Source organism: Mizuhopecten yessoensis, unplaced genomic scaffold (assembly GCF_002113885.1).
Source record: "Mizuhopecten yessoensis strain PY_sf001 unplaced genomic scaffold, ASM211388v2 scaffold11135, whole genome shotgun sequence".
Lineage (NCBI taxonomy): Eukaryota > Metazoa > Mollusca > Bivalvia > Pectinida > Pectinidae > Mizuhopecten > Mizuhopecten yessoensis.
The window spans coordinates 76783-97431 of NW_018408897.1; the positions used below are offsets into that span (position 1 = coordinate 76783).

General features: G+C 37.0%; 3 protein-coding genes across 5 annotated transcripts in view; 1 reads left to right on the top strand and 2 right to left on the bottom strand.

The window, feature by feature from the left end:
• Positions 1-3429, bottom strand: part of LOC110466507 (phosphatidylinositol-glycan biosynthesis class F protein-like) — an 8093-nt gene extending 4664 nt beyond the window's left edge. Inside the window, exons 1-4 of the mRNA XM_021523035.1 lie at positions 3145-3429; positions 1585-1676; positions 435-551; positions 119-227 (exon numbers count right to left, since the gene is read on the bottom strand). Of these exons, the coding sequence (XP_021378710.1) occupies positions 119-227; positions 435-551; positions 1585-1676; positions 3145-3396 (570 nt within the window). The 5' untranslated portion in view covers positions 3397-3429. The remainder of the gene's footprint in view (positions 1-118; positions 228-434; positions 552-1584; positions 1677-3144) is intronic.
• A 33-nt stretch (positions 3430-3462) lies between these two features.
• LOC110466508 (F-box only protein 48-like) lies at positions 3463-5593 on the top strand. Its single transcript, XM_021523036.1, has 3 exons — positions 3463-3649; positions 3913-4150; positions 5305-5593. The coding sequence occupies exons 2-3, from the start codon at positions 3953-3955 to the stop codon at positions 5464-5466; spliced, it is 360 nt and encodes a 119-aa protein (XP_021378711.1). The 5' UTR covers positions 3463-3649; positions 3913-3952; the 3' UTR covers positions 5467-5593.
• Positions 5594-7718: 2125 nt separating this feature from the next.
• LOC110466505 (protein DEFECTIVE IN EXINE FORMATION 1-like) lies at positions 7719-20492 on the bottom strand. Of its 3 annotated transcripts, none has more exons than XM_021523033.1 (13): positions 20270-20492; positions 18994-19219; positions 18077-18184; positions 15458-15559; positions 15170-15297; positions 14734-14866; positions 14153-14329; positions 13266-13462; positions 12673-12799; positions 11861-12160; positions 10514-10633; positions 9750-9907; positions 7719-9366 (listed from the first exon to the last, which is right to left on the bottom strand). In XM_021523033.1, exons 1-13 carry the CDS (start codon positions 20473-20475, stop codon positions 9228-9230), a joined length of 2121 nt encoding a protein of 706 aa, XP_021378708.1. In that variant the 5' UTR covers positions 20476-20492; the 3' UTR covers positions 7719-9227. The 3 variants fall into 3 exon arrangements, with proteins under 3 accessions (XP_021378708.1, XP_021378707.1, XP_021378709.1); XM_021523032.1 differs by having other exon boundaries at positions 14734-14869; XM_021523034.1 differs by lacking the exon at positions 20270-20492 and adding an exon at positions 20152-20209 and having other exon boundaries at positions 14734-14869.
• Between the last annotated feature and the right edge of the window lie 157 nt (positions 20493-20649).

The window sequence follows — 20649 nt, forward strand, 5'->3', positions numbered from 1 at the left end:
TGATCCTTACCTGCCAGGGTCTGTCCCAATCCAGGTTGATCCTTACCTGCCAGGGTCTGTCCCAATCCAGATTGATCCTTACCTGCCAGGGTATGTCCCAATCCAGGTTGATCCTTACCTGCCAGGGTCTGTCCCAATCCAGCGGGATAGGGAGGGCGCCCAGCCATGCTCCCAGGATACTTCCTACCGAGGCACAGTAGAGGATTGACTCGGCTCCTACGTCAGGACTGAAACAGACAATTCACCTGTTCTCACATATGTCATCCTTCATATATCAAACTCATAACTCTCATGTACAATGTATGTTTCAATCAGAATAAAACATACCAGGTATGTATCTTTAATTTACTACTGATAATATGAAAAATATTCGATTATAAATCTTAACACTCACTTTTGATTAAGGCATTTAAAGAAAATTGAAATAGTTTTACCTGTTTTGAGCATACACTCTAACCCAATTTGAGAAGTTTATTCCCAGCACACAGAGGCTTGGAAATACAGTTGTAACAGTCAGGAGCAGGGCAAAGTGGAAGGTCTCTGCTACAGAGCTACAACATACACTAAAACATATCAGCAAACATCTTCTCTACTTAGCCATTACAGAACTAAAAGATACACTAAAACAAATCAGCAAACATCTTCTCTCTTTATATTAGCCAAAACCTTAACTGACACACTTCAACAAAAGTCTCCGTTACAGAACTACAACCTGCACGGAAACGTTTTAGCAAACCTTTAACTATAAATGAAAAATATAAAAGTCACAATTTCATCATAATACAGCACGTTGTATGAATACATTTCAACTAGTAACAGTCATTGACTTACCATTAATTGATAAGAAAACAGATATTGTAGCTGTTTTTTTTAACAAATAATTTCTCTCTAATTTGAATAATTGTAACGTTATTATGATTTTTCATTATATTTTGTTTTAATTACTCTAGCTCTTGCTGATGGGAAACTTCCTACAATGTCGATGCTATTTAGAAATGTTAAAATGACTAAATGCAACTAGATAAAACTTGAAGCATGGGCTTCACAAATACCCCTCTCCTTCTCACATACCATCTGCAAATGTACAAAGTTGACATATGATGCGAAAACCGTATTTTAGTACTTTAGGTCAAACTGAGGTCACAGTGACCTCATTTATGGTGTGACACACTGCCGTCCTATATACAAAGTTTAATGCCCATCCATATTATGGTTGCCTTCTAGTTTCAAGCTAGAAGGAATGTCCATTTAGCTAAATTGGTATAGTACTAGTGACAGACTTGAAAGCTGGGGATTGCTGGTTTGATTCCCGATGGAAGCATCCTACTGTCTTTCCTGTTCCAAATAGATATTCTATCTTTGAGGAAGCTGACTTCAATAAATTTCTTCTGTTGTTTCATTGTAAAATAAATATATATAATTTAATTGAAAACATCTCTCTTGTTGTTTAGAAGATATACAATGTAGCACTGAGAAGTAATAGGTAGCAAAGAATTTATTTAGTGGACACAGCAAATGGCAATGGCTGTTGTAAACATGACAAAAAACCAATGCAATGCTAAAGAACAGTTAAAAATTGCTTACTTTATAAATGGAGCACCAAAAAGGACAGCGATGCAGTGATAGCCGATACTTCCGAGAATGAGAACCCCAAAAACCTTTACTACACTTCTGACCTGAAAACAAGCATTATGTAAAACTAAAATGTACAAAAACCGATGCAACACAGAGTTAAGGAAAAACTCATTCACATTTAGAGTAGTGGATGAGTGGAACAATCTACCTGGACATGTTGTGAATACTCAAACAATTAGGGAGTTTGAAATTTTAAGTGATGAAAATTTTAAAGAAACACTCTATGATACGTGAAACACAATAAGACTATGTAATACATATGTATAATACTGTTGTTTACACTCCTACAAACTATATAAATGTTAAATATTTGTTGATATTGACCTAAGGGCTTGATAGTTTGTTAAATGTGTATGATCTGTTATGTATTAGGGAGGAATGTAGCAGAACTGGACTGGGTCTATCAGCGGCGACCAGATAGCTTAATTGGCAGAGAGTCCGTCAAGAGTTTGGAAGGTCCCGGGTTCAAACGCCGGTCTGGCCATGCATTTTCCCTCTCCTGTTACAGTGGTGCCTGTGACCAACCCTTGTTTCCAGCATTTGGTGTTTGCTTGACAATGGGATACCACAACCTGGATTGTAAATAGTTGTGCCTTTGGGGGCGAAGACTAAGAAAAAGGAGGGAGGGAGGAATGTAACGGAACTGGACTGGGTCGATAATCGGCGACCAGATAAAGAGTCTGTCTAGAGTTAGGAACGTCCCGGCTTCAAACCCCGGTCTGGCCATGCATTTTTCCTCTCCTGTTACAGTGGCGCCTGTGACCAACCCTTGTTTCAAGCATTTGGTGTTTACTTGATAAGGGGATACCCCAATCTGGGTTGTAAAATAGTTGTGCCTTTCGGGGGGGGGGAGACTTAGAAAAAGGAGGGAGGGAGGAATGTAACGGAACTGGACTGGGTCGATCATCAGCGACCAGATAGCTCAATTGGTAGAGAGTCTGTCTAGAGTTAGGAAGGTCCCGGGTTCAAACCCTGGTCTGGCCATGCATTTTTCCTCTCCTGTTACAGTGGTGCCTGTGACCAACCCTTGTTTCAAGCATTTGGTGTTTGCTTGACAAGGGGATACCCCAACCTGGGTTGTAAAAAGTTGTTTTTTGATGGGCGAAGACTTAGAAAAAGGAGGGAAGAATGTAGAGGAACTGCACTGGGTCGATCGTCAGCGACCAGATAACTCAATTGGCAGAGCATCCGCCTAGAGTTTGGAAGGTCACGGGTTCAAACCCCAGTCTAGTAGTGCGTTTTTCCCTTCTGTTACACGTCCATTGTTATTCAATTAAATTACAAATCACGGCAAGTATCTTGGTTTAGGGATAAGAACAATCATAACTTGATATAAAATATCATACGGTATTCTTCAAGCAATCAGTGAGAAATCCCTCCTAGATACAGAACTTATCATTTTCAAAAAATATAAACATTCAACAGCAAAACAGGCTTGAACCCTGTTTGTCTTTTAGATCAACAACAAACCAATTGTATGAATGTTCAGAAAGGTTCAAGAAGGCTTACTTTAAATGTTGTCGGTTTATTCTGTGCATACTTCGGCACTATAATCGCATTCACCACAATTTGAAACAATGTGAAAACAACAATTAACGATTTTACAGCAGTTAGACATTCATTAACAATGTCAATAGGTAAATGTGTGTTCATTGGTAGGTAAACAATCAAAGTTACTATTAAACACAGAAGTAAATGAGTTCTTATTAGTAAATTAACGGTCTCCTTGTTTGGAAGCCGCAAATTCATGGGCGCAGACATCTTGAATTTGTGTTTTCTCCCTCTACGCGTAGAAGAGTGATACATTTTTGACGTTAACATAAAACGTCACTTCCGGGTTAGAATCATGTCAAAACAAAACCACGCTCAAGTTTCATGACCCAGCTTGCATCGCATTAAGAAATTTCCTGTGGAATTTCCACATGATGTTATGGCCCATATATTTCGATTAACTGACCGGAAGGGTTTTTCTGTATGCACGATCACCTCATGTGCATAAAAATAGGAATACAAGGTAAGATTATATACAAACTGCCACGCCCCCATTTTGACAGCTGACGGGAAAACACGATTTGACGTTTGCATATAAATAGGAAATTGTTACATCAGTTATAATTATAATGAAATTTTTAGTTCATTGATCGGACTCTGAAATAAGTTTTATTATCACAAAGACTGGAAACACAAACGAATATCATATAGATACTGTATGCTAATGTTCTCCATCTTTAAAATATGTAATCTCAGGTCACTACACACATTTTTCTTCCCAAACAGTGTTGTGGGTCTGCCATCGTGTACAGATTCAGTTGACAGAATGAGGGACCTGCCTCCTGAGCTGTTGTTGCAGATCTTCCAGAACCTGACTGCATCTGATCTGTGCAGTGCAGGGAGGGTGTGTAGGTACTGGGGTTGTATAAGCACATCAGAGATTCTGTGGAGGAAACTTTGTGACACACTGGAGGTGAAACCAGAACTCTTACACAATGATCGGGCACTTGGATACTCCTGGAAGGTGAGGATGACATTAGTAATACATGTTACACTGTTGCCTCGTCTGTCTACAACCTTACTGTCTTGAAGTGTGACTCATCTGTTTCCAAAATGCAACCTTACTGTCTTGTAGTGTGCCTCGTCTGTCTACAACCTTACTGTCTTGAAGTGTGCCTCGTCTGTCTACAAAATGCAACCTTACTGTCTTGTAGTGTGCCTCGTCTGTCTACAACCTTACTGTCTTGAAGTGTGCCTTGTCTGTCTACAACCTTACTGTCTTGTAGTGTGCCTTGTCTGTCTACAACCTTACTGTCTTGAACTGTTCCTATTCTGTCTACAACCTTACTGTCTTGTAGTGTTCCTCGTCTGTCTACAACCTTACTGTCTTGAAGTGTTTCTTGTCTGTCTACAACCTTACTGTCTTGTAGTGTGCCCCGCCTGTCTACAACCTTACTGTCTTGTAGTGTGCCCCGCCTGTCTACAACCGTACCATCAGGCATTGTGTCTTTTTTCTCTACAACCTAACCACCACAGAGTGTGATAGCTGCAGGAACTGTAGCTAATAGGCTCATTCGTTTTAATTTATATTTTATTTCATTAGGTCCGATAATTTAAAAACCCAAAAGATTAAAACGATCATGCCTGGAAGCTACCGTTTCCCCAGCTTAGAGTGTGACATATCTCATTAAAACCTTGTGGTCTTGTAGTTGCCTCGTCTCTTCAACCTTACCATCTTGTAGTGTGCCTCGTCTCTCTACAACTCTAATATCATACATATTGTATCGTGCATGCTGTTTATCGGAGGAAACACATTTTTTTTGGTTCTTTTTTAAAAGTTAATAAATACTATGTGTACTAGGGGAAAATTGCACTAATCTACATTAACTTTGATAACTTAGCCTCTGCCAAACTTGCCATGTCAGATTGCCACTGTGATAAAGTTTTAATGACTTATAAATCCATTAACAATACAGACATTAAAAGACTTTAAAGAAATCTATATATACTACTATGGTGTTAAATCAGTGCAGTGTAGTTTGGATGTTAACAAACATTTCATTATTATATACATGTACACTGTACTGTAAATGTTGTCTGCACTGAAACATATCACTGAGGTATAGCTGATAAACAAAGTCAGTACAGGGTACAAACAGATCTTGTCTAAAATTTCAGGAAGTGTACCAGATGAACCATGGCAGTCGAGGCCGGAGGCGACAGTGGCTGAGAGGGTGTCACAGCAACTTCAGTTCGTATCAGGAACTGCCGAAACAAATCATGTGTACCATGGATGTAGAAGGATGGGAGCAGATATTCCAAATGGAATTAGAGAGATAGCTGTAATATTGATTGAGACAATTGTCATTGATCTTGATACATGATCAAGCAATTTTTGGAGTGTATTTGAATTTTTGTTAGTATTTATTGAAAGTTTTCAGTTTTTAATCTTAAATTGTTTGTTATATTCTACTTTTTGTTTGTTATATTTTGCAATGTATTTTATTTTGTAAATTTCATTTATATTTTATTTTAATTAATCACAGTCGTTTTATGTCTGTAATGAATCCTGTGCTGTACGCACCTTTGTATCTAGTTTAACCTATTCCCCATCCTTCCTCTAACTAAGCCAATTCTGAGACAACAGCTTCCCAGACAGATTATTTTCATTTTCTTATTTACCCGGGTATAGAAGGAAAACCCATGAAATGTTTTTTAAACTTATTTTGCTTTGGTTTTCATTAATATCATATGTTTGGCAAAGTTAAATTACCTGGTAGTGTAGTGTGAAGATAAAACCTGTTCTTGGAATTGTTTTAAAGTAGGAAATGCCTGTATACAGGGATTTGTCATCAAGAGAAAGCTTTCTGAATCTCTGTTTACAGGGTTTAAATAGGGATTCATCGATGAAAGGGTTTTAATAATGAAGGTTATATACAATGGATCTTGTTTTAATCCGATGTATACTTTTGATATACATGTATTAAACAGTATCATTAATATGCAGGCGTCACCTTATAATTAAATAACGTTAGCTGTCAAAAGGACGGTAAACCCAATGAAGTCACACCGAGTGTTCAGGTGGGAAGTGTGACATGATAAACACAAATTCTAGTCAGGAGTGGAAGTGATGGTGTGTTTACATTGATTTAAGTCAAGTGTTTTATCTCATCAAAGTTTTATGATTAAAAAAAATCTTCATTGCTTGAAAAATCTGTAAGTTTAAAATAACAGCTTTTCATGTCAAATATACTTCTGAAATTAATTCGAAACATTTATGTCAAGATAGGATATGTACATTCATTTTTGTTTTATTTAATTGTGAAAAAGATTCAGTGCTCAGTTGATATGGTCATATAGTGTGCTGTTTCATTACCCTACTCCAGGATCAGTTTTGTAATCACATACAATCTAGAGTTAGTGTAAGTTTAGAATGGAATGTATGTCAGTGTACTGAATGATGTAGAGCTGTATAAGTGCTGTGTACATGTAAGTAATGTTGAGACCTCTGGTTAGGTGTAATATAAGCTGTGTAAGTGCTGTGTACATGTAAGTAATGTTGAGGTCTCTGGTTAGGTGTAATATAAGCTGTGTAAGTGCTGTGTACTTGTAAGTAATGTTGAGACCTCTGGTTAGGTGTAATATAAGCTGTGTAAGTGCTGTGTACTTGTAAGTAATGTTGAGACCTCTGGTTAGGTGTAATATAAGCTTTGTAAGTGCTGTGTACGTGTAAGTAATGTTGAGACCTTTGGTTATGTGTAAAATAAGCTGGGAAGTGTAATCGGAACGGTGTAAATGTGAACTTATTCCATCTTTTCGTATTGTAGAGTTATCTTCTCTTGTGAGCAGGTATTGAGTGTTACGTCATTAGTTTGTGTGACAAAATTTCGTCTTTTTCTAAAAAAATTATGACGTTACTCTCACAAATAAATGATGTAACAATCAATACCTGATCACAAGAGCAGATAACTCTGCAATACGAAAAGACGGAATAGAACGGACTAAGATTGCTATCTAATTCCGTGCTTATAGGTAATTATGAGTATAAAGAAAGAGGGGATGTGATAGTGGCAGTTTTTAAATCAAGTTTTTGATATGTAATAGTATATATACAAGTAACAATTGTTTGATGCTCATCAATGGCTGTGTCTTACTTGTATATAACGTGTAATTAAACACTTGTAATTAAACAGTAATACATGTAGGTGATTCCTTGTGTTTTTGTATTTTTCATCAGAAACAATCTGTAGTCTGGTACTAATAGAAACGTTGTACACATTGTTACACTCTGAAATGTGAGCTCATTCCATGTTTCACCCAAGTCTGAGAGGTGATGACAACAATTTCTATTGATTCACGGCCTGACAAGCCAACTTTTCTGAAATACTTGCACTGGATACTTGTATAATCTTTCATCACAATAAATTAAAAAGAGAATGTTGATAGTGATGATGCCTAATGTGACAGAAAGATAGATATTGACTTTAGTGTTTTCCCTGCCTTTTCATGATGAGGGTACATGTATAAAAATGCCGCTCCATATATGAAAATTACATATGATTCAAAATACTTAAGAAACAAACGCTTCAGTAAATTAGAAAAATTAGATTTATTTAAAAAATGAATGGAAAAAAGAAAAAATACCACTATCATCAATGGAACATGACACAGTATAACATCGTGATCGTTTCTGCCTTGTCTGGATCCCCTTACTTTAAGCTGCCTTAGATACTTTCTGAAAAGGTATCAAAACATTACTGTCACCGACTTTGAATGCTTCCAACTTGAAAAAATTGTTGTAATATTGCTTCCTTGTTTTGAATCCTTTTTTCCACACAGAAATCGCTTACATTACAAAATAAAATTACACAGGATTCTTATTATACTTACTTCCATTATCCATACCTGCAGTTACATTCATTATGTACTTATACATACATAGTTACATTTAGTATGTACTTATACATACATAGTTACATTCATTAACTAGTTTCATAGAAGTTCCCCAAGGAGTGCTGCTTGGTACATTAAATGTATGATGTTTATCTAAACTCAAGTTAGTAATCTTTCTTATCGTATTAAAACATGATGTTTATATTACCGAGTGTCTTTTTACAATTTGATTTATGAGAGTAAGATAAACATCGTTAACCAGCCATCACAAACTTAGGCCTTTTTCTCTCCCATAACAGTCCGTTTATACATGTATCTAGGAAACATTATTACACGTTATTTGTATTTGCGATTGGGGATACAATTGCCAAGAACAATACACAAAGCACTATTATATGACATCATAATTAAAAGACTGACCAATGAAATCAAGCCGATGGTGTAACCCACTAGTGTGACCAAAAATATTCGCAAACTGCTAGCAGATTATCAGATGAGTTTGGAATGATGACATCTATAGTGGTTGTGAGAGAAATTCACACGAGATGAAATGTAACAGATACTCCTTCATGTTTCCAGTAACGGGCACGTATACTCATCAAGGAACTCGGAATTTACTATTATTTTTGTAAAGGAAACAAACATGTTACTGAAGCGACACTGCCCAATTGTCACTGCTGCTTCATCAAATGTTTTTTGGAATGAGCCACTTAGTAATAATGTTACAACAAAACAATATATATTTGCTCTTGTTCAACAGAAATCCAATATAGACCCACACTATAAGCCTCCCATACAGATCCTCAATATAACTCTCTCATACAGATCCTCAACAGAACTCTCTCGTACAGATCCTCAATATAACTCTCTCATACAGATCCTCAACAAAACACACAGATACAAATCCTCAACAGAACTCACCCATACAAATCCTAATTATAACTCACCCATACAGACCCTCAACAAAAATCTCCCATATAGAGGTCCACGGTCAATGAAGTGCTTTGTTAATACAAAAATCTTGCTATAAATCTATATAAACACACTAACACACAATCTAATACATTAAGGAAATGTAACAAAAAGCACTGACGTTATTTTCTTACTCTGTTAATGTTTACATTCTCTCCATATCATTTCATGATAAACACAAATCACATAAAAAAACGACAAACAAACAAGTTGAAGGCTAAAGAGATTGTTGTGTGTCAACTTCCTTTGGACTGATTTGTGTAAGGTAGCAAGTCTTTAGCAGGAAATCCGTGTATGACCAGTAGTATTATCACCATGGCGATGAAGGGAGCCATCAACAACCACTGTAGATCTTCCATCACCAAGGTGTTAAATCTGTCAAAACAAAAACACATCAGGTAAACAATAACTCTTCATTAACAAATATCAGGGTCGTATTCGTGTATCATGGTTGAAACCGTTCAAGTGGCGCCGAAATATTCCACGATAACTAACACACTTGGACCAAACTATAGGCAGAGCTGAGAAATTATATGCACAGTTTCAGGTCAGCCTCGGTTCAGATCAACTGGTTGAACCAGATATGTGAAAGGGGCCCTGGTTCACATTAATTCTTTATTAACAAACATCAGGGCAACATGGATTTAACACATCAGCTGAACAAGAAATATCAATCTTCTTCCTGTTGTGTCATTCTAAATCTGTAGCAATATCTGGCAACTCAACATTGATTTCACACATGAAATTGATCTACATACCTCAATGGATAGGAATCCTGGAAAATTTGACCATGCTGATTGGTCATGATCACTGTCACATGACCAAGCCTTGGCTCCTCCCATACTGGGATGATGACACTGTATTCTCCAGGTTGGTCATACTCATCAGAAAACAGTAAATTACTACCAAAATACACCTGGAATAATCACAAAACCACATTTAATTTTTACAAAAACTAAAAAATATTACCGCAACTGGCACATGCTTCATTTTAACCGATGTAACTTGTGACTTTGTCCTTTACATCGCTAGTTGGCCAAATAAACTTTAAAACCCACTTCTTGGTGATGCTGGAGTATGTAGTGATTTTATCCATTTTCTTTATCTTGGAGATGAGTTACTTAGTCCATAATTCATGAACATGCACATTATCTTCACATTTTGTCTTTTAACACATGCTATCTTCACATTTTATCTTCACACATGCTATCTTCACAAATGCTATCTTCACAATTTGTTTTTAAATACATTCTATCTTCATGTTTTGCCTTTTAATGCCTTCTATACATTTATCTCTTTGATTCTATCCATCAATGTTTTTGTGCTACATTAATCAACATGAGGACACAAGCCTTTCCACACTGGAAAGTTCCACTTTTACAGTATCCAAAACAAATCCAAATCCATACAAATGTACCAAAGAACCGACTTTACATTTATCTAGATAGAAATAGGTCAAACTAATTCTCATGTTTGTCTAGACTTTGTAGAACTATAGAAAGTGATACCTATATATAGTTACCTTGATTTTGTAGACATTTTTTGTGCTTCCTGTTGGATCAATTATTTCAAATTGTAAGGTGAACTTTCCACCAGTTACCTCCCCTTCCGACTTGGTAAACCAGGTAACATAGACACCGAGCTGTGGGTTAAATTCACCATATTATTTCATTATCATTATTGCGGGAGTAAAGTCACCATATCATTTCACTATCATTATTACTACGGTAAAGTCACCATATTATTACACTATCATTATTACTGGAGTAAAGTCACCATATTATTTCAGTATCATAATTACTGGAGTAAAGTCACCATATTATTACACTATCATCATTACTGGGGTAAAGTCACCATATTATTTCACTATCATCATTACTGGAGTAAAGTCACCATATTATTTCACTATCATTATTACTGGGGTAAAGTCACCATATTATTACACTATCATCATTACTGGGGTAAAGTCAACATATTAATTCACTATCATTATTGCGGGGGTAAAGTCACCATATTATTACACTGTCATTGTTACTGGAGTAAAGACACCATATTATTTCACTATCATAATTACTGGAGTAAAGTCACCATATTATTACACTATCATTATTACTGGGGTAAAGTCACCATATTGTTACACTATCATCATTACTGGGGTAAAGTCATCATATTATTTCACTATCATAATTACTGGAGCAAAGTCACCATATTATTACACTGTCATTGCTACTGGAGTAAAGACACCATATTATGACACTATCATCATTACTGGGGGAAAGTCAACATATTGTTACACTATCATCATTACTGGGGTAAAGTCAACATATTATTTCACTATCATTAGCAATTTAACCTTGACAGCGAAATGATATTCTGAATTATTATTAGTATCACCCTGTTAAATTACTAGCTGCTTCCTACTGACTCGGCTAGGGAGATTTCCTCTCTAGCTCATTCGGTAGAGTATAAGACAAGTAAGCCAGAGGTCCTGTGTTTGACTCGTAGATGAGGCATTGAAAATATAACATACCTGTCAAGTGACCCAATTTCGTCGGGTTACACCCAGGATTTTAGCCCTTCACCCGCTTTTATAATTTCACTCGCCGGGTTACGATTTTGACCCGGATTTCATCCATTTCACCTGTTTTCGCCTGGAATCTTTTCGTATATTAGAAGTTACCGAAGTCACTTGGAATTCTCTAGACTATTACATCCTTTGTCATAAGAAAGACGATCAATTTCCCGTTTCTGTTTCTCATCGACAGGTAAGTTGTGAGTTGTTTATATTATAATGACCTCAGTTCTATTAGCGTTACTCAGATAACAAAGTGAGTTCCCTACAACAGACAATGTACACGCAGATATTTACCTTATTTTGTGCATAAGAAAAGTCATTGGGAGTTTTAACATCAGATGGTAAGGATTGTAGGTGATTTTCCCGTATTTTTTCATCATCTATTCCAGTAAATGGATCCTCCACTTCATTTTCAGAGCCAAGGCATATAAGAGATCCATCGTTGGTGGCTATGAGGAGCTCCACGCCTTCAGCTTTGTCTACCAGGTCATGGGACAAAATTTGCACCAGTGACGATTCCCCAAGGGGGTAATGGGTATTACATTCCAGAGTAGTTGATATAATATGCAAAGACCCATCATTTGTTAAGAAAACCTGTAAAAGCAATCAAATCTATGATCAAGTCTTTAACCAATAGTTTATTATCTCAGTAGTTTATCTCATGTACCGTGTACATCTGAGGGACACTTGAACAAAATATACTCTTGTGTCGCAGTAACAATTTACAAACATATACACTGTTTGTCTCAAGTGAAATTACACTAACAAAATCTACTCTATGTGTCTCAATCGATGCTCTAATAAAATATACACTGTATGTTTCAAGTGATATTTCAGCATTTTCTTTTTTTAAGATAACCTGACAAGTACCTTTTCCGTCTTTGCGTATTGCAGAGTTATCTTCTCTTGGGAGCAGGTATTGATTGTTACGTTACTTGTTTGTGAGAATAATGTCATTAAATCAATTCTTGCTCCTAAGAGAAGATAACTCTGCAATACGCAAAGACAGAATAAGATAACAAATTAATGTTCAAACATTAAACACATATTTCTAGGATTTTTTAAAAAAATATTTTGACAATTTTACTGATTTTGTATGTCCTTACCATATCTGGAGCAGTGTGTGTAGTTGATAGTTTAGCTATTAAGATATTAGCGGTCAGTTTTTGTGCTGTCCTGATAGGCCAGCCTGGCAAAACAGATCCATTCTTCCCATCCAAAGCATAAACGTTCCTGAAATTATACGACAATTGTATCATAGCAATAAAGAGGACGACATGTTAGATTCTGACTAAATGTACTTTAATATGCTTATATGCAGAAACTGAACTTTTTTCAAAATTACCTATTTGAAAGATATCGAATTTGTCTTACATGACTTCAACAAAATTACTAAGTTGGAAACAAATGTAATAATTATTCAATGTCCAAATGATGACTTAAGTAAATGACACATCTTAGCTTGTAGTATAAAAAGAGAGGTATCTTTGGTTGAGATATCCTGTTAATTCTTTTTTCAACTTCAAGTCCAGAAACAATATCAAGGAAGCACAGTTAACTACACAGATGTAACTTGTTTATATATCGCCCAGCGACCGGGACAGAATTAATCTGACATGTAATTGTTATTTGCTGGTATGAACATGTACACCTGAATGCAGCATCATATTGTCTCCTGGTTCCTGAACTCTGATCTTACCCATCATTGGTGGTGATAATGACATCTAAGACGGAGTCCTCATTCAAGTCATATAAACGACTGCCAGGAGAGGAAGTCCCCGATATCTCTGCTTCCCAGATAGTGCTGCCATCTGCACCGATACAGTGCACATTACCACTCGTATCCACGACAATCATGTCTAATCTCTCATCGCCGTTCACATCAGATACTGTGATCTACAGGAGTCAAATTTATATCAGTTTTAAAACAAACTCTGATATAAATCCCACCATTAAATAAATTAAATTATATTCTTATGTGGATAAATAAATGGATATGAATATTTGAAATTCCAAACATTTCAGTGACTCTGAGTCAGGCTATTTGGTAGTCAAGTCAATCTAAAAGTCTAAGGTATGTCATTTCAATATGTACAGGTAGAAATATGATGCATATTATTTTTGGAATTAAATTAATGTTGTTACAAACATATGTTGCTCCAGCCTTATTGTTTTGAACCAGGAACCTTCAGTTTTATTTTTTGATTGAGTTTTATTTTTTGATTGTGTGTTAACTGTAATGAATCGTGTAAACACTCATGTCTTAATGTTGTGTGTTAACTGTAATGAATCGTGTAAACACTCATGTCTTAATGTTTCTAAGCACACACATACTGTTAGCACTGCACCAATGAAAGTAAAATGTCTTGCCATGATTATACCGGTACTATGAAAGTCACATGTGTCATTTTCAAGCAATGACAGTAGTATGTGTTGTCATGTTTTAACAATGAACGTAACCTTTGTTCTCATACAGCTGTACTAAAATGATAAAAGAATCATGTGTTGTTATTTTATCTCACTCAAATTTTTGTCATGACAGTTAGATCTCTTAATCTCCCGGAAATGGTCAAGTGATGTACAAACCTGACCATGGACACTGTTGACTGTGATTGGCCAGCCCTTCCTAGCGGCTCCCAGGTGATCAAACACATAGACTCGGCCTGCTGACGTCCCCATGACAATGTCTAGAGTACCACCCTCACTGTCAAGGTCAGCGACTGTCGGGGAGAACAGGTTGTAAGCTGGATATACAGACACAACCTGGAAAAAACAAAACAATGCTTCATCAGAATAATCAGAATCATAAAATAGTCCCGAGTAAGACCTAAATATAAACCCTACATTTTGTCTGTTTTGGTTTAACAGCCATAGGGAAAGAATGACTAAGGTGATGATAAATTATCCTTATACAATTGTTTTATCAAGTGATATCCAGATAAAATATTAGATTATTGTTCAAAATTTGATGTATATGCAGGCTAAATATGTACGCCTGAGAAATTCCTGATATCAAATTCACTTTCAATTGCTGTTTTTGTTATATATATGGAGCAACAATTATAAAGCATTTCAAGCTATAAAAATCTGTTAGACCATTACTGACTCATTCTCACAGTAGGGTCATCACCAGTTTACACAAAGCCACAACAAGGTTGTAGTTTTACCTGGGTAAGGTCAAACACTTTGGTCCAGAGTGGGGTCAAGGATGTAAGGTTGACAACTGTCACTCCAGCCACGACATATCGCTCTAAGTCAGTGAAGTTACTCATTTTGTGTTTCTCGAGCTGGTGGGGGAACCTGCTGAGACATCAATACTTTATAACCTTGTTTTATATGTAAAACAAGTTGGTTCTATATAACACTGTCACTCCTTAGTGAGAAAACAACTGGGTACATTGTGAAAGAAAAGTGATAATTTTTTTCTAGCAAAGTGTGATGTGCCAAATATTTATTGATGTAGTTTTAAAAGTGTGTAAACCAGGATGTCATCAAATTGACTAGGTTATAAACAGTGAGCATACAATAGGTGCAATGCCTACATTACCCTCTGCCCCCCAACCCCCAACGTAACTTGAACCGGTAGATAAAATATAACCTTACCTGTAGTCATCCTCCTCGTAGAAGTAGGACACTGGTATGACCAGTTCCTCCAGTCGTCCATCACTGTTCAGGTCAGCTAGAACAGGTGTGGCCAGGATGTGGGGGTCAACAGCAATATACTGGTCATTCTAGGTATACAAAACCAACGGTCAGTTTCATTGGTTTCCATTATCAATTAAATCTGACATAAGGTATGATGGCAAGAATCTGCGCTTTTTCCAACTCCTTTTTTGTTTTTTTTGCATTATTTTCAATATATCTTTTAATAGTTTTATTTTAAGAACATACCGGCACACTTGGTGGATCAATGGTAACATATCTGTCAATGTCATTGTAGGGTACCGATATCATGTCAGTGTACCAGGTCCTGGACACAAACACAGGGGCAACCTGTCAAAAACACAAAGAAAATATGTTCACCTTATACAGCAGATCTCAGACACAGGAAGCTTCTGTAACACCTTATACAGCAGATCGCAGACAAAGGAGACACATATGTAACACCTTATACAGCAGATCTCAGACACAGGAGACACATGTAACACCTTATACAGCAGATCTCAGACACAGGAGACACATGTAACACCTTATACAGCAGATCTCAGACACAGTAGACACATATGTAACACCTTATACAGCAGATCTCAGATACATGAGACACATGTAACACCTTATACAGCAGATCTCAAGACACAGGAGACAGATGTAACACCTTATACAGCAGAGCTCAGACACAGTAGACACATATGTAACACATTATACAGCAGATCTCAGACACAGCAGACACATATGTAACACCTTATATAGCAGATCTCAGATACATGAGACACATGTAACACCCTATACAGCAGATCTCAGACACAGGAGACACATATAACACCTTATACAGCAGATCTAAGGCACAGGAGACACATGTAAGACCTTATACATCAGATCCCAGACACAGTAGACACATATGTAACACATTATACAGCAGATCTCAAGACACAGGAGCCACATGTAACACCTTATACAGAAGATCTCAGACACAGGTGACACATATAACACCTTATACGGCAGATCTCAGACACAGGAGACCCATGTAACACCTTATACAGCAGATCTGAGACACAGGAGAGAAATATGTAACACCTTATACAGCATATCTCAGACACAGTAGACACATATCATATGTAACACCTTATACAGCAGAGCTCAGACACAGTAGACACATATATAACACCTTATACAGCAGATCTGAGACACAGTAGACACATGTAACACCTTATATAGCAGATCTCAGATACATGAGACACATGTAACACATTATACAGCAGATCTCAAGACACAGGAGCCACATGTAACACCTTATACAGAAGATCTCAGACACAGGTGACACGAATAACACCTTATACAGCAGATCCCAGACACAGGAGACACATGTAAAACCTTATACAGCAGATCTCAGGCACAGGAGACACACGTAACACGTTATACATCAAATCTAAGACACAGAAGACACATATAACACCTTATACGGCAGATCTAAGACACAGGACACACATGTAACACCTTATACAGCAGATCTGAGACACAGTAGACACATGTAACACCTTATACAGTAGATCTCAGACACAGGAGACATATGTAACACCTTATACAGCAGATCACAGACACAGGAGACACACGTAAAACCTTATACAGCAGATCTCAGAAGAAAATATGTTCACCTTATACAGCAGATCTCAAACACAGGAGACACATGTAACACATTATACAGCAGATCTCAAGACACAGGAGCCACATGTAACACCTTATACAGCAGATCCCAGACACAGTAGACACATATGTAACACATTATACAGCAGATCTCAAGACACGGGGGACACATGTAACACCTTATACTGCAGATCTCAGACACAGGAGACTCATATGTAACACCTTATACAGTAGATCTCAGACACAGGAGACACACGTAACACCTTATACAGCAGATCTCAGACACAGTAGACACATATGTAACACCTTATACAGCAGATCTCAGACACAGGAGACACATGTAATACCTTATATAGCAGATCTCAGTCACAGGAGACAGATATGTAACACCTTATACAGCAGATCTCGGACACAGGAGACACATGTAACACCTTAGACAGCAGATCTCAGACACAGGAGACACACGTAACGCCTTATACAGCAGATCTCAGACACAGTAGACACATATGTAACACCTTATACAGCAGATATCAGACACAGGAGACACATGTAACACCTTATACAGCAGATCTCAAGACACACGAGACGCATGACAATGGACAGAGTAATGAGTATATGCATTCTTATGATGATGACATAAAAAGGAAAATTACTGTACAAAATGCTTTTTGAGTTCATGCTTTGGAAACTTGAAAATGGAGACTGGTCATTATGTCTAAATTTGGACAAATTGCCAAGGCAGAAAATTCTGCACACACAGAAAAACACTGTTTCAAATAGACAGTACACAACACAATATTTATGTGGAAATTGTGAGTTCTCTTACTGTAGTTTACTGTAGTTTACTGGTGTTGATGATGAAGGTTTTATACTTGTGGGATACTCATTATGCTGTATATTTTAGTATTCCGTCTTTGCGTATTGCAGAGTTATCTTCTCTTGTGAGCAGGTATTGATTATTACGTCATTGGTTTGTGTGAGAAAATTACGTTGTTCTCTCACAAATTGATGACGTTACTCTCACAAGCAAATGACGTAACAATCATTACCTGCTCACAAGAGCAGATAACTCTGCAATACGGAAAAAAGATGGAATAACTGTGTTAATAATGAAGTTTTCTGTTTCTGTGATAAATATGACTCAATATAAACTAAACTTTATAGGATCGTAAGGTTCCTCTCAAATGCACATGTTTTATCGAGACAGACCTGATACTTTTTATGTTTAAGCCTGGTTCCGTCTGGTCGAAAAAACAGTAATTCCCCTGAAGCCATTGTGAACAGCAGATCCAGCATACCATCAGCATCAACATCAAACTAAAAGTAGATGCAAAAGTATTTTATCTTATTACATCCGAGTTCATATACACATTTAAAACAGCTCAGCTCTCGCACTTGTTCTCTTACTCTACTGTCATTTTCACCCATAAGCACATCAAGCAAGTGACTTATAAAAACTTTTCACCTGTTTTAGTATAGACTGATAGAATAAGAGCAAAGCAGTAAAGCTCTCCGTGTGCTGAAGGCTTGTGGTTTCAGAAATAGGAAAAAAAGTAGTACATCAGTTTTTTTATGCCTATATCTTTAAATGCAAATAAATGTATCATCAATACATTAAGCTTAACTCCTTTTCCCTAAACACTAACTCTAAATCAAAAATCGTTACGAAGGAATGACTTATCCATATACATGTACAAGGCTTCTGCTTCTTTCACATAAGGAACTAATCTCCTAGTATGGAGCGATGACTGTGCCGGGGATCCTTGACCTATCTTTCTCTCTCTCTCTACTACTGGTAATTATGTTTGTGTCCATTTCTTGTTTGATAACAACGCTCTACGTTAGACCCTTTTCAAATTGAAAAATCAGCAAAATATTTTCTGTAAATGTTTCAAAACGTTTTTATATATGTAGCTGAACATGCCCCTGGTTCTTTCTCAGAGGTAGAGGTTAGGGTATAGTCAACTCTGGTTTTGCACACATGCATGTACTTTTAATATTAAAATCAAATCACGAATGGTCAGAAACTTTGTCTTTTCACGTTTTGTCTGAGTAAATTCATAACTATCCCAATCAATACTTTAACGCAAAGTACATTATTAAGTGACATCAGGTCTTAAAAATACCTGAAGTGGACTGGCATAGATGGAGTTATCCAGGTTGAGGGCCGGCCATTTGGACTCTGACAAGACTTTGCCTGTCTGGGCATTAATAACAGACATGCTTTCACTGAACGGTGTAGCTGTTATGTCCAAAGAGCCATCACCATTTACATCGGCTATCAACGGTGCAGAGGCAAAAGGAGAGTGGGCAAGCTCAGCCGTCCATAGTGTTGTCAATGAATAACCACATCTAGTAAAAATAAACAGTTTTAACATTGGTTTATAATTAAAGAATATGACTGCAATTCAGGAATTGTTCCGTTGCAGATTCGTGAACACTTTCACCTTCTGTAATGCAGGCAAATTTATCATTACAGCAAAGATTAATAAGTAACATATATCAAATGTGGGCAATTAAGGATTTTACTGGCATAGGGCAAAAGCTTCAGGGAAGTTGCTATTTAACGACTTAACCTTATTTGTCAAATTGCTTTATCTTGTAAAGTTGGTGACATTTTTACTGACAAGTACACAATATTTGTTTTTGTATTCTAGGCAATACACCATAGTTACAATCGTAACGATCCTGGACAAAATAAAGGGTGACCAGTGATCAGATACCTCAAATGGTTAGAGAGTGTGTCTAGAGTTTGGAGGTCCTGGATTGGAATCCTACAAAACAGCAACTACAAAGGGGAATAATGTTGCGATTAGCCTTATAGAATATTTTTTGGAGGTATATAGACACGAAAGGGAGGTGATTTATTAAGTAATAAATGATGTCGGGTGGTACAGGCAGAAAATCATAATTTCTTATGAGAAAAAACCAGCATGCTATGGTATACTGGCAGGTTACAGAGCCATTTGTGCGGTAATGGCTATTTATGTATATAGTAGTAATGTTATAAAGATAAGCCATTTACTATATAGGTTGGGCCGCAGTTCTGTACAATGATTAGGACTAGTAAACTTCAGTAGAAACTATGAGTTACAACTAAATAGCACCAGACAGTACAATAAACTTAACGATGATTACAACTAGGAAACTTTGGTGACAGTTGGTATACTGTACAAGTACAATGATTAGCAAGCTTCAGAAAAATTACAAATTAACTGATCACAATGAGCAAGTTTCAGTGGGAGTACATTGCACGAACAAGACTGAGTGACAGTAAACCGTACAATGATTACGATTTGAAGGCACCAATGGCAGTAACGTTACTGCATTCTTGTCATCTTGACGAACGTTATTTAGGTACGTGAACAATTTGTGTTAACGTATCTATATTATTAATGCTACCTCATTCTTTCATATCCATCGGCCTTCAACTTCGATGTCAAATGTTCATCTGCATTGACATCAGTTAGAAGAAATAAACTGAAAATCAAAATCCTAAAAGATTCCATGGTTGGTACTACAGCGTGCGGCCATATTTGTATGTCTAATCCTAAAGTCCGCTGACGGTTTGCAAAAAAATGAATCCGGAAAATAGTACGGGACTTCATTATTACATCGATATTCGGGAGAGGGCATGGTAGGTCAGGGGCGGATCCAGGATTTCCTAAAAGGGGGGGCCGAGAAATTTATCTCAATAGTCAACGGTGTGCTGCGAAAGGTAGCAGCCCGAGCGCGTAGCGCGAGGAGGGGGAGGGTACAGACCCCCTCCCCGTAAGGGGGGG

Excerpts from the sequence above, each read along its gene's own strand:
- LOC110466508 (XM_021523036.1), top strand. The coding sequence starts at position 3,953 with ATGAGGGACCTGCCTCCTGAGCTGTTGTTGCAGATCTTCCAGAACCTG. Across the intron at positions 4,151-5,304 it reads CACTTGGATACTCCTGGAAG|GAAGTGTACCAGATGAACCA; the intron begins GTGAGGATGACA and ends CTAAAATTTCAG.
- LOC110466505 (XM_021523032.1), bottom strand. The coding sequence starts at position 20,475 with ATGAAGTCCCGTACTATTTTCCGGATTCATTTTTTTGCAAACCGTCAG. Across the intron at positions 15,298-15,457 it reads TTGATCCACCAAGTGTGCCG|AATGACCAGTATATTGCTGT; the intron begins GTATGTTCTTAA and ends TTGTATACCTAG. Across the intron at positions 13,463-14,152 it reads TCAACAGTGTCCATGGTCAG|ATCACAGTATCTGATGTGAA; the intron begins GTTTGTACATCA and ends TGACTCCTGTAG.